The 18,947-nt window shown below is 39.1% G+C and overlaps 3 protein-coding genes across 4 annotated transcripts; 2 read left to right on the forward strand and 1 right to left on the reverse strand.

Annotated features, from left to right (window-relative positions):
* The first annotated feature begins 2,953 nt into the window (after positions 1-2,953).
* Positions 2,954-7,632, forward strand: LOC107812668 (ubiquitin-conjugating enzyme E2 2). 2 transcript variants are annotated; one of them, XM_016637820.2, is made up of 6 exons: positions 2,954-3,147; positions 3,675-3,808; positions 3,956-3,981; positions 4,888-4,977; positions 5,067-5,155; positions 7,247-7,632. In XM_016637820.2, exons 2-6 carry the CDS (start codon positions 3,684-3,686, stop codon positions 7,373-7,375), a joined length of 459 nt encoding a protein of 152 aa, XP_016493306.1. In that variant the 5' UTR covers positions 2,954-3,147; positions 3,675-3,683; the 3' UTR covers positions 7,376-7,632. The 2 variants fall into 2 exon arrangements, with proteins under 2 accessions (XP_016493306.1, XP_075107777.1); XM_075251676.1 differs by having other exon boundaries at positions 2,965-3,151; positions 3,679-3,808.
* Positions 7,633-8,642: 1,010 nt separating this feature from the next.
* LOC107812659 (uncharacterized) lies at positions 8,643-11,570 on the reverse strand. The gene is made up of 6 exons (XM_016637811.2): positions 11,413-11,570; positions 11,172-11,298; positions 9,964-10,333; positions 9,332-9,800; positions 9,193-9,248; positions 8,643-8,932 (listed from the first exon to the last, which is right to left on the reverse strand). Exons 1-6 carry the CDS (start codon positions 11,447-11,449, stop codon positions 8,891-8,893), a joined length of 1,101 nt encoding a protein of 366 aa, XP_016493297.1. The 5' UTR covers positions 11,450-11,570; the 3' UTR covers positions 8,643-8,890.
* A 5,356-nt stretch (positions 11,571-16,926) lies between these two features.
* On the forward strand, positions 16,927-17,997 carry LOC142179870 (uncharacterized). The gene has a single exon (XM_075250759.1). The coding sequence runs from the start codon at positions 16,927-16,929 to the stop codon at positions 17,995-17,997; it is 1,071 nt and encodes a 356-aa protein (XP_075106860.1).
* The last annotated feature ends 950 nt before the right edge of the window (positions 17,998-18,947 follow it).

An 18,947-nucleotide genomic window follows, 5' to 3' on the forward strand; every position in this document is an offset into this window, starting at 1 on the left:
TGTGAGGGATTGGCCTCTATCGCCCCCCCCCTCTCCCCCGGTTAATGCCCATTCTTCAGGGACCAATGGCTCCCGGGTCACTAAAATGTTATCCTCTTTAGACTTATCCCTGAGCCGGCAGAGGGAGTTCGAATCAAGTATTCGGGAGCTGGAGGTTTCTTTTGACTTGCGGATCAGCCTCCGCCTTTGTTTTTTTTTCTCCGAGCTCGGAGAACTCGGAGCCCTTTTTCTCTTCTTCTCTTCACCATGTTTCGGAGCAGAGGACTCAGTGGGGAAATGGTCACTAGCAGATGGGGGGCTCATTTGGACATCCTTAGGTAAACCTACAAAAAGAAATAAAACAAGTAAGGGCTTAATCATGAAAATGGGAAACCAATTATCACTTATGAAAGAGATCTTACCATGCGAACGGGACTCTCATCGGCCCTTTGAAAGCTCGCGCCACGAGCGCTCGGAATAAGGCCTTTGCGATACGATGCCCTCGACCCACTCCTTGAGTCGAGGAACTGCATTCGGGATTCGAGCAATAGTTGCACCATCACAGAACACCGATAAGAATGAACGAAAAGGGAAATAAATAAAGACTTGGAAGCAAAATTATATACTTACATTTCATGTTCCACTTCTCACGGAACAACATGTGCTCGGCCGGGATCAAGTCTGAGGTCCTCACTCGGACGAAACGGCCTAGCCAACCTCGATCCCTATCTTTATCGATACTCGAGAACGCGACTTTACTGGCCCGACGGGTGAGCTTGATCAGTCCCCCCTAGTAGAGTCGGGGACTGTATAAACGCATAAGGTGCTCGATCATGAAGGGGCACCCTTCGATCTTGCTTACAAAGAAACGGAGGAGGATTATGATCCTCCAGAAAGAATGGTGAATTTTACCGAGGGTTACCTCGTATCTTTTGTAAAAGTCGACGATAACCGAGTCCAAGGGGCCCAACGTAAAGGGATAAGTGTAAACACTTAGAAATCCCTTGACGTGGGTGGTGATGGCTTCGTCAGGTTCGGGAACCACCACATGTTTGTCAACCTAGTTACAATCCTTTTTGACTTCGGAGAGAATATCCTCGGTGATCGAGCATATGTACCTCGAGACGTTTTCACACTGGCCTGGTACGGAGGAGGGCTTTTCGACTTTAAAATCAGCATTGACCGAGCACCCCCCGGGGATGAACATTTTTAGAGGAGGTTCCGGTGCCGGTTCCTCGACAGCAGTACGTAAAGCAGTCTCTTTGGTAGTCGGTCACGAGGTAGAAGGAGTTTTTTTTTGGGGAACGGTTTTGGAAGATTTTGCCATTTCTTTATGGAGAGGAAATAAGGAAAAAGATGAAGTTAAAAGAGTACACTTAATGGTTTGGGATGAAGACGGAACAAAAATTCTTATAAAAAGACCTCAAATATAAGTGCCTGAAAATATTGAGATTGTTAAGGTACGAGGGCAGGAGCTTTGAATGTAAAGTTTGAATGAGAAAATGAGGGGGTATTTATAGTTTTTCAACGACGGTTCGCATCCAGGAGTGGCCGACCAACAACTAACAAACACCTAATGCCATTTAGACTTGACTGACGGGACGTTTCGACAGTTTTGTCGTTTCTGTCGTGTGGTGTCGAAGAAAGAATCGAAAGGTCATGTCGTTTCTCGTCGTCTACTCTCCGAAAAGTGAGGGGACTATCTGTATACGGTCGGAATCGAGCTCACCTACGACATGGTAAGTTAGGCTTGGAACATGACAACCAAAGACTGAAGATCGACCCCGAGTCCCACCGAGCTAGAACCTGGGGTCAGAACGCTTGTCTTCGAGAATATTGAGTCCGTAATCCCGGAGTAGACCTTAGCTCCGATCGAGCTCGAAGAAATATTGTTAGCATAACCAACAGAATACCAAAATATCCGTGACCGATCGGCTATGACGGCGGGAATCTCTGCGCGTATCAGTAAGGAACCGACAATCAGCTAATCAAAGGATTTTTTACTTTTTATAGAATTTTACCTAAAGTAGGGCTCCTCTACTATATAAAGGGGGTCTGATAATTCATTGGACACATTGTAACACGCATTCCAAAGTAATATATCATTAGTATTTTTCTTCAAGCTCTTGTTCTTCTGTATCCTGACACTGATCGAAGCGTACCTGGCTCGAGGGTGATTAACCTCCCAATGCTAAGATCGTTCAATTCGTGTGGTTTGCATTTACTTTATCATTATTTATTTCAATTGCAATTTAATGTATCGTTTTGTGTCAAGTTAGTCCACGTATCCTTAAAACCACTTACAAATTCAATTGTTATTCGATTTTGAGGGTAAACACACTCCCAATAGCTACGTACCAATATATTTTCCATACTTCAATTTGGGACTAACGTCAGTAATGAAAAAAAAAATGCTAGCACCATAAGACATACTACAAAACAAATACTCCATCCGTTTTAATTTATGTGAACATGTTTGACTGGGCACGGAGTTTAAAGAAAAATGAAGATTTTTGGAGTTTGTGGTCCTAAACAAGTCAAAAAGGGATTCAGAGTATTTGCGTGGTTATAAAAACTTCTCATTAAGGGTATAATTGAAAATTTAAGCTAAATTATTTTCAAATTTAGAAATGGATCATTTTTTTTGGAACTGACAAAAAAGGATATAAGTTTACATAAGCGGAAATGAGAGGTACAAATAAAGTACTAGAGCGTGCATGTTGCAATCCATAGGGACCTGCGGTACAAATAAACTTTCCCAAATTTAACTAGTGTACTATTTCTAATTTGGCAGTAGTATATTGTTAATATTGTTAATGACGTGAAAGTAGAGTAGATGCCTTCTGGAATTTTCCATGACCAATAAGGGATAAAGACTAACGCGTAAGGCAAGGGGGTGCGTTGTGAGGTGGGTAGGGGGGAGGTCGGGGTGGGTGGTATCGTCAAGTGGGAGATGGCAAAGGAAGTGCAAATTGTGATTCCCAATGGACCAATTGGAGGGACCAATTCTCAACCTCGCCACCCACCTGCATCTTACCGTCCATTTTCCTTTTGTTTGATTCTCATCCCTCAATAATATCATTCTTCTCTCTTCTATTCGCTAACTACAGAGTCAGGACTCCATCGCTGAAGCAAACCCTAGCTCACTCCTTGTCTTTTCCCTGTTAGGCAAGTGTTTAAATTGATTTCCTTCTTATGTAGCGTATGAGAAACGGATATCTGTTTCTTTTTCTCCTTTTTTGTTTCCCTTTTTCAAATTTTATGATCGGATCTTAAGAATTTGAGGAAAGGACCTATAGTTTGTAAAGCATTTGAATTTCACTTTCTTTTTGCTCGTATTCATTATAACAAGCTGCATCACAAGATAAGGATTAAAACTTAGCTAAAAAACTAGTATTTGTTACTTTTTGATCGGATTTTTTTTCTCCATTTGGTTGATAATCAGTGAATATTGTCATAATTAGTCCATTTTAGCTAAGAGCCTAACACTTCAGCACCTTAATTTCAGCTTTCGTAATCTAATATGCTGGATTTTGAGCTCAATGTTGACAAATTGAGCTGACTAATATAGGATCAATAAGTTAAGCAAGCGGGGAAAACTCATTACTGTTATTGGTTTTGCTTGTGTCTTACTTTAAATGATGATCATATTAAGTGCTATTTTGTTCTGTTAATCGAACGATGGGAATGTTCAGGTAGCTACAATGTCAACTCCATCAAGGAAGAGACTGATGAGGGATTTCAAGAGGTTACAACAGGATCCTCCTGCTGGTATTAGTGGTGCTCCTCATGACAATAACATTATGCTTTGGAACGCCGTTATATTTGGGTCAGTCTTGTAAATAAAGTTCAATGAGATGTGTTTTCAATTTAGTTCTACTTATCTCTTGGCACATATAGTTGGCATGGTTGTTTTCCAGATATAATAAAACTAATTTCTGTTTTTTTAAATTGTTTTTCTGGGTGTGAAATGCAGTCCTGATGATACTCCTTGGGATGGAGGTGAGTTGTACTTTCCTTGCATTTAAACACAGACCTAAACGAATGTCCGAGCACGGTAGTTTGACATATGCTGGTAGCTTGCTAATGGTTTGGTCTAATTTTATGTGTGGTTGTCTATGCATAGTATGGTGTTTCAATTTTCTAATGTCTGTATTCTTTTTGTCATCTGATTATCATTTATGAATTCTCATGCCCTCTGTCCACCCCACACGCGATAATAAAAATAAGAATTTGAAGGAAAAGAGGAAGAAAAGAACAAGTGCAGTTGCAAGTTTTATTAGAATCATTCAGCAGAGGTTGTACCTCGTGCACTAGTTTTTTAAGATCATATTCTCAAGTGCCCTGATGGCAGAAGATTCTTTCTTCGATCTCCCAATCCGAGCTTTCTTGTCATGCCATTTCTATGATTTTCCACCTTATTATCTGTCATCATTCTATTGCTTAATGCCAAAAGCAAGTTAGTGAACGAAGAAGTGCTGCAACCTTGATCTTCTATGCTATTCTGCAATAGGTTCTTTGCATTTGGTCAAACTCTAGTGCAGGTGATTTAGCTAATTGTGCAGCACAGCTGGGCTGATCTACGTGCTTAGCTTTTAGAAATATGTATCTTGTGTTATTCTTGCCTAATCTTGTAACAAAAGGATCTTATTTGCCTGTTGTTGAACCAAAAGTGTCGTCTGGTGGGTGTTTCACGTGGTTACATTTGTCTGGACTGACCAAGAAATGCATTACACATTTGAAGCAATTCGAATTTTGTGGTATCCCTTTTGGCGTGTTTGCTATGTGCTCCGCAGAAGAAAACACACACATTCTAAACCTTTTCCTGACTGAATTATGTATTGATATCTTCTTTTCCTGACATGAATTTGCTACTTGATCTATCAAAATACCATCTGATAACATCAGGTACGTTTAAATTGACTCTTCAATTCTCCGAGGATTATCCCAACAAGCCACCAACAGTGCGATTTGTTTCTCGCATGTTTCATCCCAATAGTAAGTTGGAGATGAAGTTTTCGTTTTCCATTCATTAGAGACTTGGAAAATGAATTCTTATGTGGAATATGCTTTTCCTTTGTTTTCAGTTTATGCAGATGGAAGTATATGTTTGGATATCCTGCAAAACCAGTGGAGTCCAATATATGACGTTGCAGCTATACTTACATCCATTCAGGTAAATATTGTTAGATCCTTATAACAATAGTTTAATTGTGATTTGTAAGCAGTAGCTACAGTTATGAATTCTGGTAAGGTTGGCTTTTTCTTAAGATAGCTGCATCACACAATTGTGAGCTACTTTTGCGTTTCATGCTTGGGTATTTTCCATGTGAATTCGTTAATTTTAAACGAGAAAGCAAGTCTTCGGGAATCACAAAAGGTGATCCCAAAGATTTCATTGTTTGCGGAGGTTTTGACTTGGTGAATCAAGCATTGCTCTATAAAATTAGTACGATTCAGAGTGTCCAGAAAGGTTCTCTTTGACAGTCTAGACACTGGAAATAGGATTTTTGTAAAGGTGTCCAAGGAAAGGACTTACCCAAAACCAAATTTCTCAGGCCTTTTATCTAGAGGATGTACGCAGGATGCTTTGTGCACAGGGTTGCCCCCCCCCCCCCTCCTTTTTTTTTTTTTTATATATCTAGAAGATGTTTTCAAATATTTCTATTTTAATTTTAACAATTCTCGCAGAGCACAGCACTTCGAAGAAACGTTTTAAAATACTTTCTTTGGTCAACACAGCAAAGTTGACCTAACTGATCCTTTCATAGCTATTCCCTCTATATGTTTGGTGATTCATTTTATATGACCGAAAGTCTATTTGTCCAATCAGTACATAAAGTTTTCAAATAGCCCACAAGTATAAGCATGATTTATTATTTGGATAAATTTCTTGAGAAAAGCTGGCTGATTAGTGACCAATCAACTAGCCCCGTTTGGACATACATTATTCAACTTCACTTTGAAATAGGGAATTTGAAGTTGAAAAACTTGTTTGGAGCATTTTCAAGTGAAAAAATGGGTTTTTTTTTCCCGAAGTGAAATTTATGTCTAAACATAATTTCAACATCCAAATACTCTTTTTCAACTTCAAGTACTCTTTTTTTCAACTTCAACCAAATAATATCCAAATGCCTACTTAGCTTTCTTCTTCAGAATTTGTTGTGTGTTTTGAGGCAAGTCTATTTGTTTAGTTCCAAGCCATGCATTTACTCTTGGGTGCTACGATTGAGGAGTGAGGTAGGAAATCTCGTCGTGGATGTTGTTTCTTAGATCAATTTCTTGATTTCTTCGATGGTAGTTAGACAGATTGAACCCTCTTTGCGTCCTCCAGTATCAATGAGCTATTGAGTGTACCAGTGTGCATTTAGGAAGAATTTATCTTCTTTTATCAAGAAATCTTATTTGAGGCATCTTGAGAGTGCCACGTGGTCGAAGCAGTGGTAGCTAGAAATAAAAACAGGATTTACGCTTCTATGGAATCAATTAATTCCAATATAACTGGGTCTCAAATTTTGCAAACTAATATTAGGAAACAGGATAGACCTGTATCCCAATGAATCCAGGTTTAGGAATTGCCAGATACTTAGATGAAGAAAAGGGAAGGGTGTGGTGGAAATTGAATTTTAGTTGCTAAACTCCTAAATGATCTTTCTTCTGACTGATGCATGCTGTGACACATTCCTAATTACGCATATGCTTCACTCAGTAAGATGATAAAATTATAAAATTGAGTGACTAGATAGTAGATAGATGCTGGGGGTTGGGGTTGGTTGTTGTGGTTGAGTGGCTGGATTATGTATGGTTACTGCAGTGTGTGTGAGAAAGTGATGTTATAGTAGAAGGGAATTTTGATTTTACATGTATCGAGCTTACGCCGACCCTCTATTTTTTTTCTTCCTCTTGTCTGTTTTAGTAATAGTTTGTTAAGTAGCCCTAGGGCTAGTTCAAGTGGCAAAGGTTGAGGGACTTCTGACTAGGTGGTATTTAAGTGGAGAAGGATAAAGGGGCGGACCCATGATCCCCGCGTTCCAAAGGCAAGGGTTGGTCCCTGATGGGTTTCTTGGTAAAACAAAAAAAAAGTAATAATTTGTTAAGTAGGGAGGAGGTGAAAATGATGTTCCTTAAGGTGGTGAGTTGGGAGAGGTATGGTGGTAGTTGCTCTCTACCACTTGAAATTTGCATACAGGCACACCGTACACCTTCAGAAGAGAACTTCAGATTTATTGTTTGCATAAATGATTATAAGATTTTCTTGTTCTTGCAGTCGTTGCTGTGTGATCCAAACCCTAATTCTCCTGCAAACTCGGAAGCTGCTCGGTTGTTCACTGAGAATAAGCGGGATTACAACCGGAGAGTTAGAGAAGTTGTGGAGCAGAGCTGGACTGCTGACTGATACCATGGAAGAGAGATGATTGCAACCTCAATCAGGAGCTTGAGGGCTCATCTATGTAATGTTTCCAGATACCTTTTGTCCGAAATTTCAATTTTAGTGGAACACATTCATTCTGGTCCTAGTATAGTTGCTTGATGCTACTCCCTCAACTGTTGTTCGCTGCGTTGCATCGACAAGCTCCTGTAAATTACGAACTCCGGTATTGGATTTGCTTAGAATGTGCTAGTTGCTTTTCCAACAAAGATGGTTTTCAGTTACTTCCATTTCCCCTCAACTTTGGATTTTAAATTTTACTTGTAAGCTTTGCCGACCTGTATAGACCAGCAATGTGTGATCATATATTCAACCGAAGAATAAGCAATGGGCATTTCATGAGCTTTTGGATCAAAGCTCATATATCCACTTCGTTTTAGTTATTTAATTAGCATCGCAACAATCTCTTTTCTTACTGATCAGCTATTGACATCACCATTTAGGTTAAGTCTAGCAATGAAACTATTAAAGCTGGGTTTACATAGTTCTGAGTAGGTCTAGCAATGGAGGTATCAAAGCCTGGATTATTACATGGTTCCAGTCAGTGTTAAATTTCAGTCATTCAACAAATATTGGTGGAAGGGTGATAACGCATTGAATTGTGGACATTATATAACAGTGACTGAAAACCAATCTAAGTTTTATATTTGGTAAATCTACAATTAATATTGTATTTTTTTGATAAAATTGTCTATAAAAGAATAATTGTCCTCTGGTAGGAATATGAACGAAGTTGTACGGAAGGAGGACGCAGAAAAGTTCACCATCACTGTAAAATACGTTTGGCATGTTATTTATATTCAATATATGCGTCAAAATTTACTTTTTTCGTTTTTTCAATTTTGCGCTCTAACCAAACACAAACGTAAAGTAAATGGATGAAATATTATGGACAACTTCTTGTCGGCATTTTATCTTTGCCGAGAATCTATCGGAAACACTTTTACCCTTAAGGTCTGCGTACACACTATCCTCCACAGACCTCACTTACAGACCTCACTTGTGTGATTATATTGAGTTGTATTATGGACAACTTCATTCTGTATGCAATTGATAGCTCATTCATAACCAAAATAAAGGCGCATAAGGTAGCAGAGTTCATAATCTACTTTGCACCAACAAGCTCCTGTAGATTATGAACTCCGTTATTAATTGCTTAGAATAATCTAGTTGCCATAACGACAAAGATGGTTTTCAGAATTCATATAATATTTCACTGCAAAGAACGGAAGCATGAATAAAAACATTTCCAGTATAATATTTTAAAACCAAATGCAATTCAAAAACATAAACAGAGATCTAATGCCCTAAAGTCTAGGGTCAAACTAGAACCAAACAAACCAAACATGACTTTTTCGCATGCAAACCCCAAATTGACGACCCTCCTATGATCTATACAAAGAAAAGCTTCCTGCTTATGAACACCATAACAAACAACCATAATAGAAGTATATTCAACATTCTTTGATTTCACACATCTTTCTAAACTTCTGCAGTATTGATCTCTTCTGACTGTGAAGCATCCTGCAATAAGTGACAGTAAAGTTAACTATGGCATATGATTACAAATGCAATAAAGAAAAAGAAAAAGAAAATAAAAGTTAGTCCTTACTCAAAAAGCCATGTTTACCATAAAAGAGGAAGTTATAGGAGGGGGAAGGTGCCTAAAGGTCGTTATTTGATCAGATAAGACAAAGAAATACGATAGTCCACTAGAAACAGAGAGAAAATTAATCACAGAAGGATGTCAAAAGGGAAGTTAACACCAAATTTTCTCTTCTTACCATATTCTCTTTGTCTTCTGGGAGGACTCTCTCTGGAGTGCATGCATTAGCAGGACCTATGATAAAAAGAAAGAAAATGAATCTCGTTAACACAAACAGCAAGACCTTTTGACCAAGAAAGGAACAAACAGACATTTACCTTCAACTCTAGCAGATTTCTTTCCCTGTCTTTTCACCTTATCCTTAGTTGGTTCTTGCTTAATAGGTTTTTCAAATTTCTTTTTAGTGGCATGACCAGAAACTTCTGTTGTAGATTTCGGAGTTGCAGCACTTTTATTTGCAGAACTACGGGTCTTAGTTACAATATCTTTCCTTGATGAAGTCTCCTTAGTTGGTTCTGCCACTTGGCAAGTTTCAATAGCATCTTTGTTCAAGTCTTCCTGTTCCAGTTTCTCAGTGCCAGCAACAGATGAAGAGCTATGCACTTCATCATCAGATGAACGTGTCCCATCTTCAGGCGCATGGGAACAAGTCTCAGATACTTGCAACTGCTCAAAACCTTGCGAAATATTGTAGCCTTCAAACAGTTGTTTCACTGGCTCCCCGAGATCTACAAGGCTATGACGCTGCACATAGGATTTCAGCTCATCCCTCAAACGTTGAAGAGGCTGAAATAATAGTCAGGAAAAAATTAAGACAAAAGTAGTCTATTCCTAATTTACCAACTATAGGAAGTGTCGCAATTTTCTAAGACCATTGAAATGCAAAAAGGGTGAACTTATTAACAGCTGTAAACTGCTGGTAACCAATTGGGGGGAATATATATCTTACCTCACAGCCAGCTTCCAAAGCAAGTTTGAAAAAACCAAGAGAAATGGAATGCTTAGCAGCAGATTCAGAGAGCTTAATCTGGGATAGCCAATAGAGTGCGGAGAATAGACGATTTCCTTCCTTTCCATTTGATGACTTTGAAACTGCTGAAAGCGGTGTATTAGTTTTCCCCTGGTTGATCCCGGATCTCTTTGCTCTAGCCTCAGAAATAGGAGTGATAGTGCCTATTGCTCTTGAGGATGCAGGGCTGGCACTTGGCTTAGACTGAATAGACAGCCTTCTTGGAGGTTTAGCAGCAGATTTTTCCTTGCCAGAGAGATCAAGGACACTAACACTCTTACTAACAGTAACACTTGATGCAGGTTTTCCCCTAAAATGGGAGGTGAAGAAAATTAAGCAAGCATGGACGACATCAGAAGAAACGAATATTTGGCTACTGCTAATGAAGTAAGAATAAAATGACTTGGAACAGTACACATACTTAAAAGTTTCTGCGCTTGTGTACAAGTCATTAATTTAATTTGTTTATATTTCTTTTTCAAAGGGGAAAAACAACCATTCTCTGACACTTTACTTAGGTTAGGTTATTCCTTCCCCAAGACCACATTTATCGCGACAAAGAATATGGCTGAACAACAGAAATCTATCAAACATTAATTTTGGAGACTGGATAACATCTCTGTTTTTGTTTATTAACTAAATTTGAGAGGAGGAATTACTCGATTCCGCACCAAATATTGTCATGCAATTCAAATAAACAGTTTTAAATGCTATGAATCATGAATGTCTAGCAGTGCACTGCAGTAGCATGAAAAGGAACCTTTGAAGGAATACAATCAAAGATGGAAACTCTTTGCTGGATAAGGTTTATAGGCCAACTAATGAAACATGCCCGCGTATATACGCTTGATCTTCGTACACATAGCAACAAATAATTTATGCAAATTCAGCAATTTATTTTTCTTCTTCCAAATATCAAAACAAATAGTAATAGGTATTCATGGCGCATCGACTAAGGTAGTTTAGTATTTCTAGGCTTGAAAAGGACCAGAGAATAACCGACATTGAAATTCAAAAATTCTTCACTCAAACAAACAAACAAATGAGTACTCATGCAACTAGCCTCTATTGAAGGTCTAATCTCAGCAAATTCATTATACACACTAAAAAACGGTGAACGTGCAACAGCAGTAGAGATAGAGACAGACCTTCTAGGAGCCGAAGAGTTGGAAGAATCAGTCAAAGGTGGTTTCTCCTCGTTGGCTTTACCGGCCGATCGCAGTGGATATCGAAGAAGCTTCGATGATGATGATGATGTTGATCTCTTTGAATTCGCTGCAAAAAGAAGAAGAAAAAACCCTAGCAGTCAGTCACATATATACATACAGAGACGCGAATGTATACACACAATCATAATCATAAATGAAATTAAAAAGTAAAGAGTGATACCAGAAACAGAGGATTGATCTTTGCCGGTGACTTCCATTGAGAATTTTAGGTTTTCCGGAGAGAACTGAAGGAATGATCAGCGAAATAGATGGAGGAAATGATAGAGTAGAGTTGTGAATTTAGGGCTTGACTATATATACTCAAGAGATAAGCAGTGTCGTTGGGCGGGAAATGTTACAACTGCTTCAAAATCAAATTTCTGAATTCTGAGGAAACGGCTCTTCGGGTTGGGCCCGTCTAGTGGGCCCAATGAACACGCTCATATCATGCAGCTTTCAAATTTTGAATACTCTCACTAACCGTTAATGCTGAGTTAGCAGTCGTACTTATATTACAAGTCAGGATTAAGCACTAAAACTTAGATTTTCCCATATTTCTCTATCAAAGTAAAAAAAAAAAAAAAAAAAAAGGAAAAGAAAGAAAGCGCTTTCCACATAAAAGGAGAAGCAGCAAAAGGACATTAATATAAATGAAAATTAGCATTTCAAATCTTGAGCAAAATCAAATGTTTCCTCTTTTTTTGGTAATTAACTGAACTTTTGTATTAGAGCCTGTTTGGCAAAAAAGAAAATTACTTAAAAAAGTTTGGGCTTAAAAAAGCCAAAAGCCACAAGTTGGCTGACCCTAACTTCTCTATTTTTGGATTAAAAGCCATCTTATTTTGACCAAAAGAATTACTTACTTGTCCCTTATAACTTTTACTAATCCCAAAACTACCCTCATCAAATAAATCCTAAAATATCGAACTACTCCCACTTTCTTCAATTTTGAAGCCTCTGCTCATCTTCTTTCCTCTTTTTCTCCTTCATCTTCAGTTGTTCTGTATTTTCGCTTAAGTTTTCAGTGAAAATCGATCTTCTTTATATGCTTTTTCTTTGAGGTATGGGAATACCCAGATTATCCCAAACCTGGTTTAAGGCTTTGCATTTTAAAAAAAATATGGTAACAATCTTTTTTCAAGTTTTATGTTTGGTGATGGTCCGCTTATATAGAAATCGATGTTCGGCAGATTGTTACATAATAAGCAGAGGAAGATGTAGGTTCTTAATTTGTTTTAGGCAATATTTTTGTCTTTTTAACAGAAAAAATGTTTATCAACACTTGTTTAACAAACACTTCAGCCTTTTTTTTTAAAGTTTCAGCACTTTTATCCAAACATGTAACTACTTATTTATAAAACATGCTCATGCGTGCTTAAAAGCTACTTTTTTCCAGCTAATCCAAACAGGCTCTTAATCACTATTAAAATGTACAGAACCATAGCTTGCTCACATAGCTCGCTATCTTTTACAACCTCCAAAGAAAAAGAACCAAAAACTTAGCCTACATATGCATGTATACACGTACTCAGAAAATAAAGCTTTGAACTAATCTATGTACATCATCAGTAACTCTAATGCTGCAATTGTAAGCTATCTCTCGTGCAATGGCGATCTAATTTTTACTCTTCTTTTAAAAGATCCTCATATTCCTTTCTATCCAGATGGTATGTAAGACTTCTGCATAGACCATTCGAAATATTTTTGCCCTCTGAGTTCTCCCTTTGGCATTATGTAGAATCCATTGTAGGTGTTGCTCCCAGTTGTTGTCACTCTATAATTCTGTTTCATCCAATATCCAATTTTGCTCCATATGTTCTGAGCGAAGGCACGCCTAACAAACAAATGTTCTCTACTTTCCTCATGTTCATGACACAGTATGCAATGTGAATCCACATTCACTCCCCATCTTCGTAGCATGTCTGTGGTGAGGAGCTTCCCTTGCAATAGTATCCACATAGTGAATTGAGCTTTAGGCCTGGCAGTGTTCCGAAACATTAAGCATTTCCAAGCAACTCGAGGTCTATCACCCAGGAGTTGTAGATATATGTACCTGATCATGTTCTTCCTTTCACTAAGTCCTTGTATTTGGCTCAAAGTGTTTCTAGCATTAAGTATTTGTTGAATCATCCAACATGCTTGTTGAGGCACTGTCATTTGCATAAGTTGTTGACCTTTGATGTAGTAGGTATGTATCCGTTTGATCCAGAGTTTGTCTTGTTTATTTGCAAGGTCCTAACACACCTTTGCAATGGCAGCTTTATTCTACAATTGAAGATTGACTAAGTTCAACCCTCCTACAGACTTAGGAGTACATAGTTTCTCCCATGCAACCAATGACTTCTTAGTGATATTGTTGTCAGCAGACCATACATAGCTTCGACAATAACCATCAATGAGCTTCAAAACCTTAATGTGAAGGGGAAACAGTTGAGCCCAATAAGCCCATATGCCAAATAGAATACTTTGTACCAGTTGTACTCTCCCTGCATATGATAGCTTCTTTGTTGTCCAGGAAGACACTCTTGCCATTATTTACTGAATGAGGGGTTTCTATTGCATTAGTGAAATCTTCTTGGTTGAAAGTGGTATGCCAAGGTACCTGAAAGGTAACTCTCCTTTACCATACCCCAAGTGTTGTAGTATTCTTGATTTCTCAGTTTGAGAAACTCCCTCAAAGTAGACAAAGCTTTTGCCTAAATTAGCTTGTAGGCCTGAGGTTTGAGAGAACTGACTGAAACATCTGTGCAAGGCAGCAATTGATGGTAGATGACCTCTAGAGAACAACAACAAATCATCAGCAAAACTCAAGTGAGTAATGCCTAGCTTAGCACACTTAGGATGATATTTGAAAGTTTTGTCTTCTTTCGGTCCATTTAGGCTCATGCTAAGATATTCCATGACAATTGCAAACAAAAATGGGGAGATTGGATCTCCTTGTCTAAGTCCCTTAGCAGCATCAAAAGGAATGACAGTCTCTCCATTTACCAATATTGTGTAATTTGACAGTCTTGACACACTCAAGTAGGGGTGTACAAAGAAAATCGATAAACCGCACCAAATCGATAATTCGAGTCAAACCGAAAAAAAAATCCGATATGGTTTGGTATTGGAAAATAAAACCTCACCATAATTGATTTGGTTTGGTTTTAACTAAAAAAAGGCAAACCGAAACCAAACCAACTTGATAGTATATTTATATAATTTTTAAAAATATTTTATACATATAAATATTTATTGTAATGTAAAATTTTTTAAACTTTTTCACAGTTTTATCTTTTAACGTATTATTTCAAGTTTAGACTTAACATTCTTGAATGGTGAATAAATTTTGTAGCCCATAAATGTAGTAACTCAAACAAAGTTCAAATCAATACTAATGCCAATAAAAGAAATTCAATTCAATACTAGGAATGACGAAAGTGTTGGATAATTATTTTAGTTTTACATTGGTTTATAATGAAAATGCATAACTTAGTTTATCTTTTTCTTTAGTACTTAGTTATGTAATTAATATTAGTACTTATTAGTTATACTTATTTTAGCATGACCTATATAGTATTTTTTGACTATGTTAATTTTCATTATGGCTTATTAATTAGCAATATTTGTTTTATGCAATTTTATTATTTTATCATTGTTATTGAATATTTTAGTATAATGCTATGACTTACCTCATATTGTTGTGTTAGTTTCTTGGAAAACACATTATATAGTTGTATTTTACTAGGACTTAAAAAAATATTTGGAGCACAAGTTACATATTTTATGCTATAAAGACTTTACCGGAAAAAATTCGAAAAATCCGAGAAAATCCGAGATTGAAAAACCCGAATTTGTTGGTTTGGTTTGGTTTATAAATTTAAAAATCCGACACCATTAGTTTGATTTGTTAATTAAAAAATCCGAACCAACCCGACCTATTTACACCCTACGCAGGCACAAGTATCTAGGTTGTGAAAATGTTTCCTCTTTATTCGTCGTATTACGTCACCTTCTATGTCTTTCTTTTTCACTCTCGATTTCTCATAGGACCCTGCTCCAACGAAACAAATAAAAATTTCTGTTTCATTTGTTTGATATCATTCCCACCAACTTGGTATTCAAGCGTTTTTTTTTTTTAATCGACATGATTTGTTTAAGGTTGGTTAGGCTATAGTAATTATAAATCTTCTATCCTACTTATATGTCAGTAGTCTTATGTGGAGAGTTTCTTTTTTATTTGGAAAGTTTAAGAGTTTTATTTTAGTGTAAAATTTTCAAGAATTATTTGAATGCTTTTTTTAGGTAAATGTAATTTCTTTTCTCTCAATTAGACGTAATATTTTCGCTTTTCTTCAACATCTAAACCATTCGAACATTTGTAATTTGGTTTTAACGGAAAAATAAGCAACTTTTAATACACACACAGAGGTCATCTTAAGTGCTCGACTCTTATCTCTCTGTTGTACTAATCCAAAGTAACCACTCAAAGAGGACAAAAACAAATTGGAAGAATAACGATCGAACCAGAATAACTAAAAGTAACCTTTCCAATTTGGTCTCTATTTTCAAGATTTTTGTAAATAGAAAGATGTTTTTCACTTAGTATAGAGGACAACCATATTCACCATGTCAAAGGAAGTTATTTGAGAAATTAACTTAAATAGCAGCCCCCTCTCTATATATATATGTATATTTGCTAGGGGCGATAATAATATGGAGCTCACCGCCTGTGCAAATTAGCAGTGTACCGTTCTGCAAAAAGTATCATAACAGAGAGAACACTATACGGCTATACGCTAATCCACTCCAGTAACCCTCTCTGTATTTCTGCTTTTGTTGCAGTGAGTGAGTGAGAGAGAGAGAGAGTGTGTGTGTCTTTGCATTTCGTTCCGTTCCCTTTCTCCTTTTTGATGCAAACTCAACTAGGAGGGCTTATTTTGCTGCTGCCTGCATACTTCAGTATACACAGTTTAAAGTACTCTCTCTCTTTCTCTCTCTCTCTCTGAAACTTGTTCCTCTTCAGGTATCACTTTTGTGGCTGTTTGGCGGCGGTAGGGAGGTGCACGCGCAGAAGCAGTAGAGCAGCAGCTATACGCCAGGTTCCGCAGCATCGGGAGTATACCAAGTCGAAAGTTCCAGGTTCTATTCGCGGGAATTGGTACCTCCCGCCTCCTGTTTCTCTGTCTCTTGTGTTAATTACTTTGTTGCCCTAGTATTTCGTACTAGTCTAGTCAGCCTAGTAGTGGGTTTGTAGTTACTATTTGCTCCTTTTGTTGTTATGTGTGGTGTTTTTTTTTCTTTTTCATTTTTAGACCTTCGTACGTATAGAGACTGTGGTTTGTAATGGCAGAATAGGGTCATGTCTTCGGGAAGGTCGGGTGGAGGGAGGGGGGTAGGGCAAAGGTCAGGGGGTGGGACGGGGCCCAGAGGGGGTAAAGGGAACAAGGTCGCCCGTAGGTTGAGAATTGGATCGTGGAATATAGGGACGTTGACGGGTAAGTCTATAGAGCTGGCGAAGATTCTCCGGAAGAGGAGGGTCAACATAGCGTGTGTGCACGAGACTAGGTGGGTAGGATCAAAGGTGAGGAATGTAGACGGGTATAAATTGTAGTTCTCCGGAGTCGTGAAGGGCAAGAACGGAGTGGGCATTTTGGTGGATAGGGAGTTCAGAGAGTCGGTGGTAGAGGTTAGGCGGGTGAATGATAGATTGATGGCGATTAAGGTAGTAGTTAGAGGGAGCACTCTGAATGTCATTAGCGCTTACGCGCCGCAAACGGGCTTGGACGAGGAGGTTAAAAGGCGCTTCTGGGAGATGCTGGATGAGGTGGTGCGGGGTATTTCGCCCACGGAGAAGCTATTCATAGGAGGGAATTTCAATGGTCATATTGGGTCGTCTGTTGGTGGCTATGGTGAGGTGCACGGTGGCTTCGGCTTTGGTGATAGGAACGGGGGTGGTACCTCACTGTTGGATTTCGCTAGAGCTTTTGAGTTGGTGATCGTGAACTCTATGTTTCCGAAGAGGGAGGAACATTTGGTTACTTTTTGGAGCATGGTGGCTAAGACTCAGATTGACTATCTCCTACTCAGGAGGTGCGATAGGGGGTTGTGCGAGGATTGCAAGGTGATCCCGAGTGAGAACCTCGCAACTCAACATAGGCTCCTGGTGATGGACGTCGGTATCTTGATGAAGAGGAAGAAGAGGTTTGTATTGGGTCAGTTGAGGATCAGGTGGGGATCTTTGTCCAAGTATAATGCGCGGGAGTTGGAGGGACGACTGACGACTATGGGTGCCTGGAAGAGTGGTGGGGACGCTAGTGCTATGTGGATGGCGACGTCAGACTATATAAGGGAGGCAGCGAGAGAAGTGTTGGGAGTTTCAAAAGGTTACTCTGGCGGGCACCGAGGCAACTGGTGGTGGAATGACGTGGTCCAAGGTAAAATGGAAGCCAAGAAAGCGGCTTACATTAAGTTAGTAGAGAGCATCGACGAGGATCAGAGGAGAGCGAACAGAGAAAGATATAAGGAGGGTAGGAAGGAGGCGAAATTAGCGGTCACAAAGGCTAAGACTGCTGCATTTGGTCAGCTGTATGAGGAACTTGGGGGCAAAGGTGGGGACAAGAAGTTATTTCGGTTGGCCAAATCGAGAGAGAAGAAGGCTCGTGACCTGGATCAAGTGAGGTGTATCAAAGACGAGGACGGTCGAGTATTGATGGAAGAGGCGCAGATTAGGCAAATATGGCAGTCGTACTTTCATAAACTTCTGAATGAAGAGGGGGGGTGAAAACATCATGTTATGGCAATTGGGGCACTCCGAGAGCCACCACGACTTTAGGTATTGTAGGCGTATTAAGGTTGAGGAGGTCGTGCGTGCAATGGGTAAGATGAGTCGGGGCAAAGCGACTGGACCAGACGAGATTCCAGTAGAGTTTTGGAGATATGTGGGTAGAGCAGGCTTGGAGTGACTGACTGAGTTGTTTAATGTTATCTTCAGGACGAAGAGGATGCCTGATGAGTGACGGTGGAGTACAATAGTTCCAGTGTACAAGAACAAAGGTGATATCCAAAATTGTAACAACTATAGGGGTATCAAGTTATTAAGTCATACCATGAAAGTTTGGGAGAGGGTAGTGGAAGGGAGGACAAGAAGGCGGTGTCTATATCGAAAAACCAGTTCGGGTTCATGCCGCGTCGTTCTACTACGGAAGTTATCTACCTTATCAGGAGGTTGGTGGAACAATACAGGGATAGGAAGAGGGATTTGCATATGGTGTTTATTGACCTAGAGAAGGCGTATGACAAGGTCCCCAGGGACGTCCTTTGGAGGAGTCTAGAGGTGAAAGGTGTGTCGGTGACTTACATTAGGGCGATAAAGGATATGTATGATGGAGCTATGACTCGGGTTAGGACTGTAGGAGGTGACTCAGAGCCTTTTCCGGTGGTTATGGGGCTACACCAAGGATCTGCGCTCAGCCCGTTCTTATTTGCCATGGCGATGGACGCACTGACACACCATATCCAAGGAGAGGTGCCATGGTGTATGTTGTTCGCTGATGATATAGTTCTGATTGATGAGATGCGAGACGACGTTAATGGGAGACTGGAGGTATGGAGGCAGGCCCTGGAGTCTAAAGGTTTCAAGTTGAGTAGGACTAAGACGGAATATGTGGAATGTAAGTTCAGCGACGTGACGGGGGAAGCAGATGTGGAAGTCAGGCTTAACTCACAGGTCAT

This window comes from Nicotiana tabacum, chromosome 4 (genome assembly GCF_000715075.1).
Source record: "Nicotiana tabacum cultivar K326 chromosome 4, ASM71507v2, whole genome shotgun sequence".
Classification (NCBI taxonomy): Eukaryota; Viridiplantae; Streptophyta; class Magnoliopsida; order Solanales; family Solanaceae; genus Nicotiana; species Nicotiana tabacum.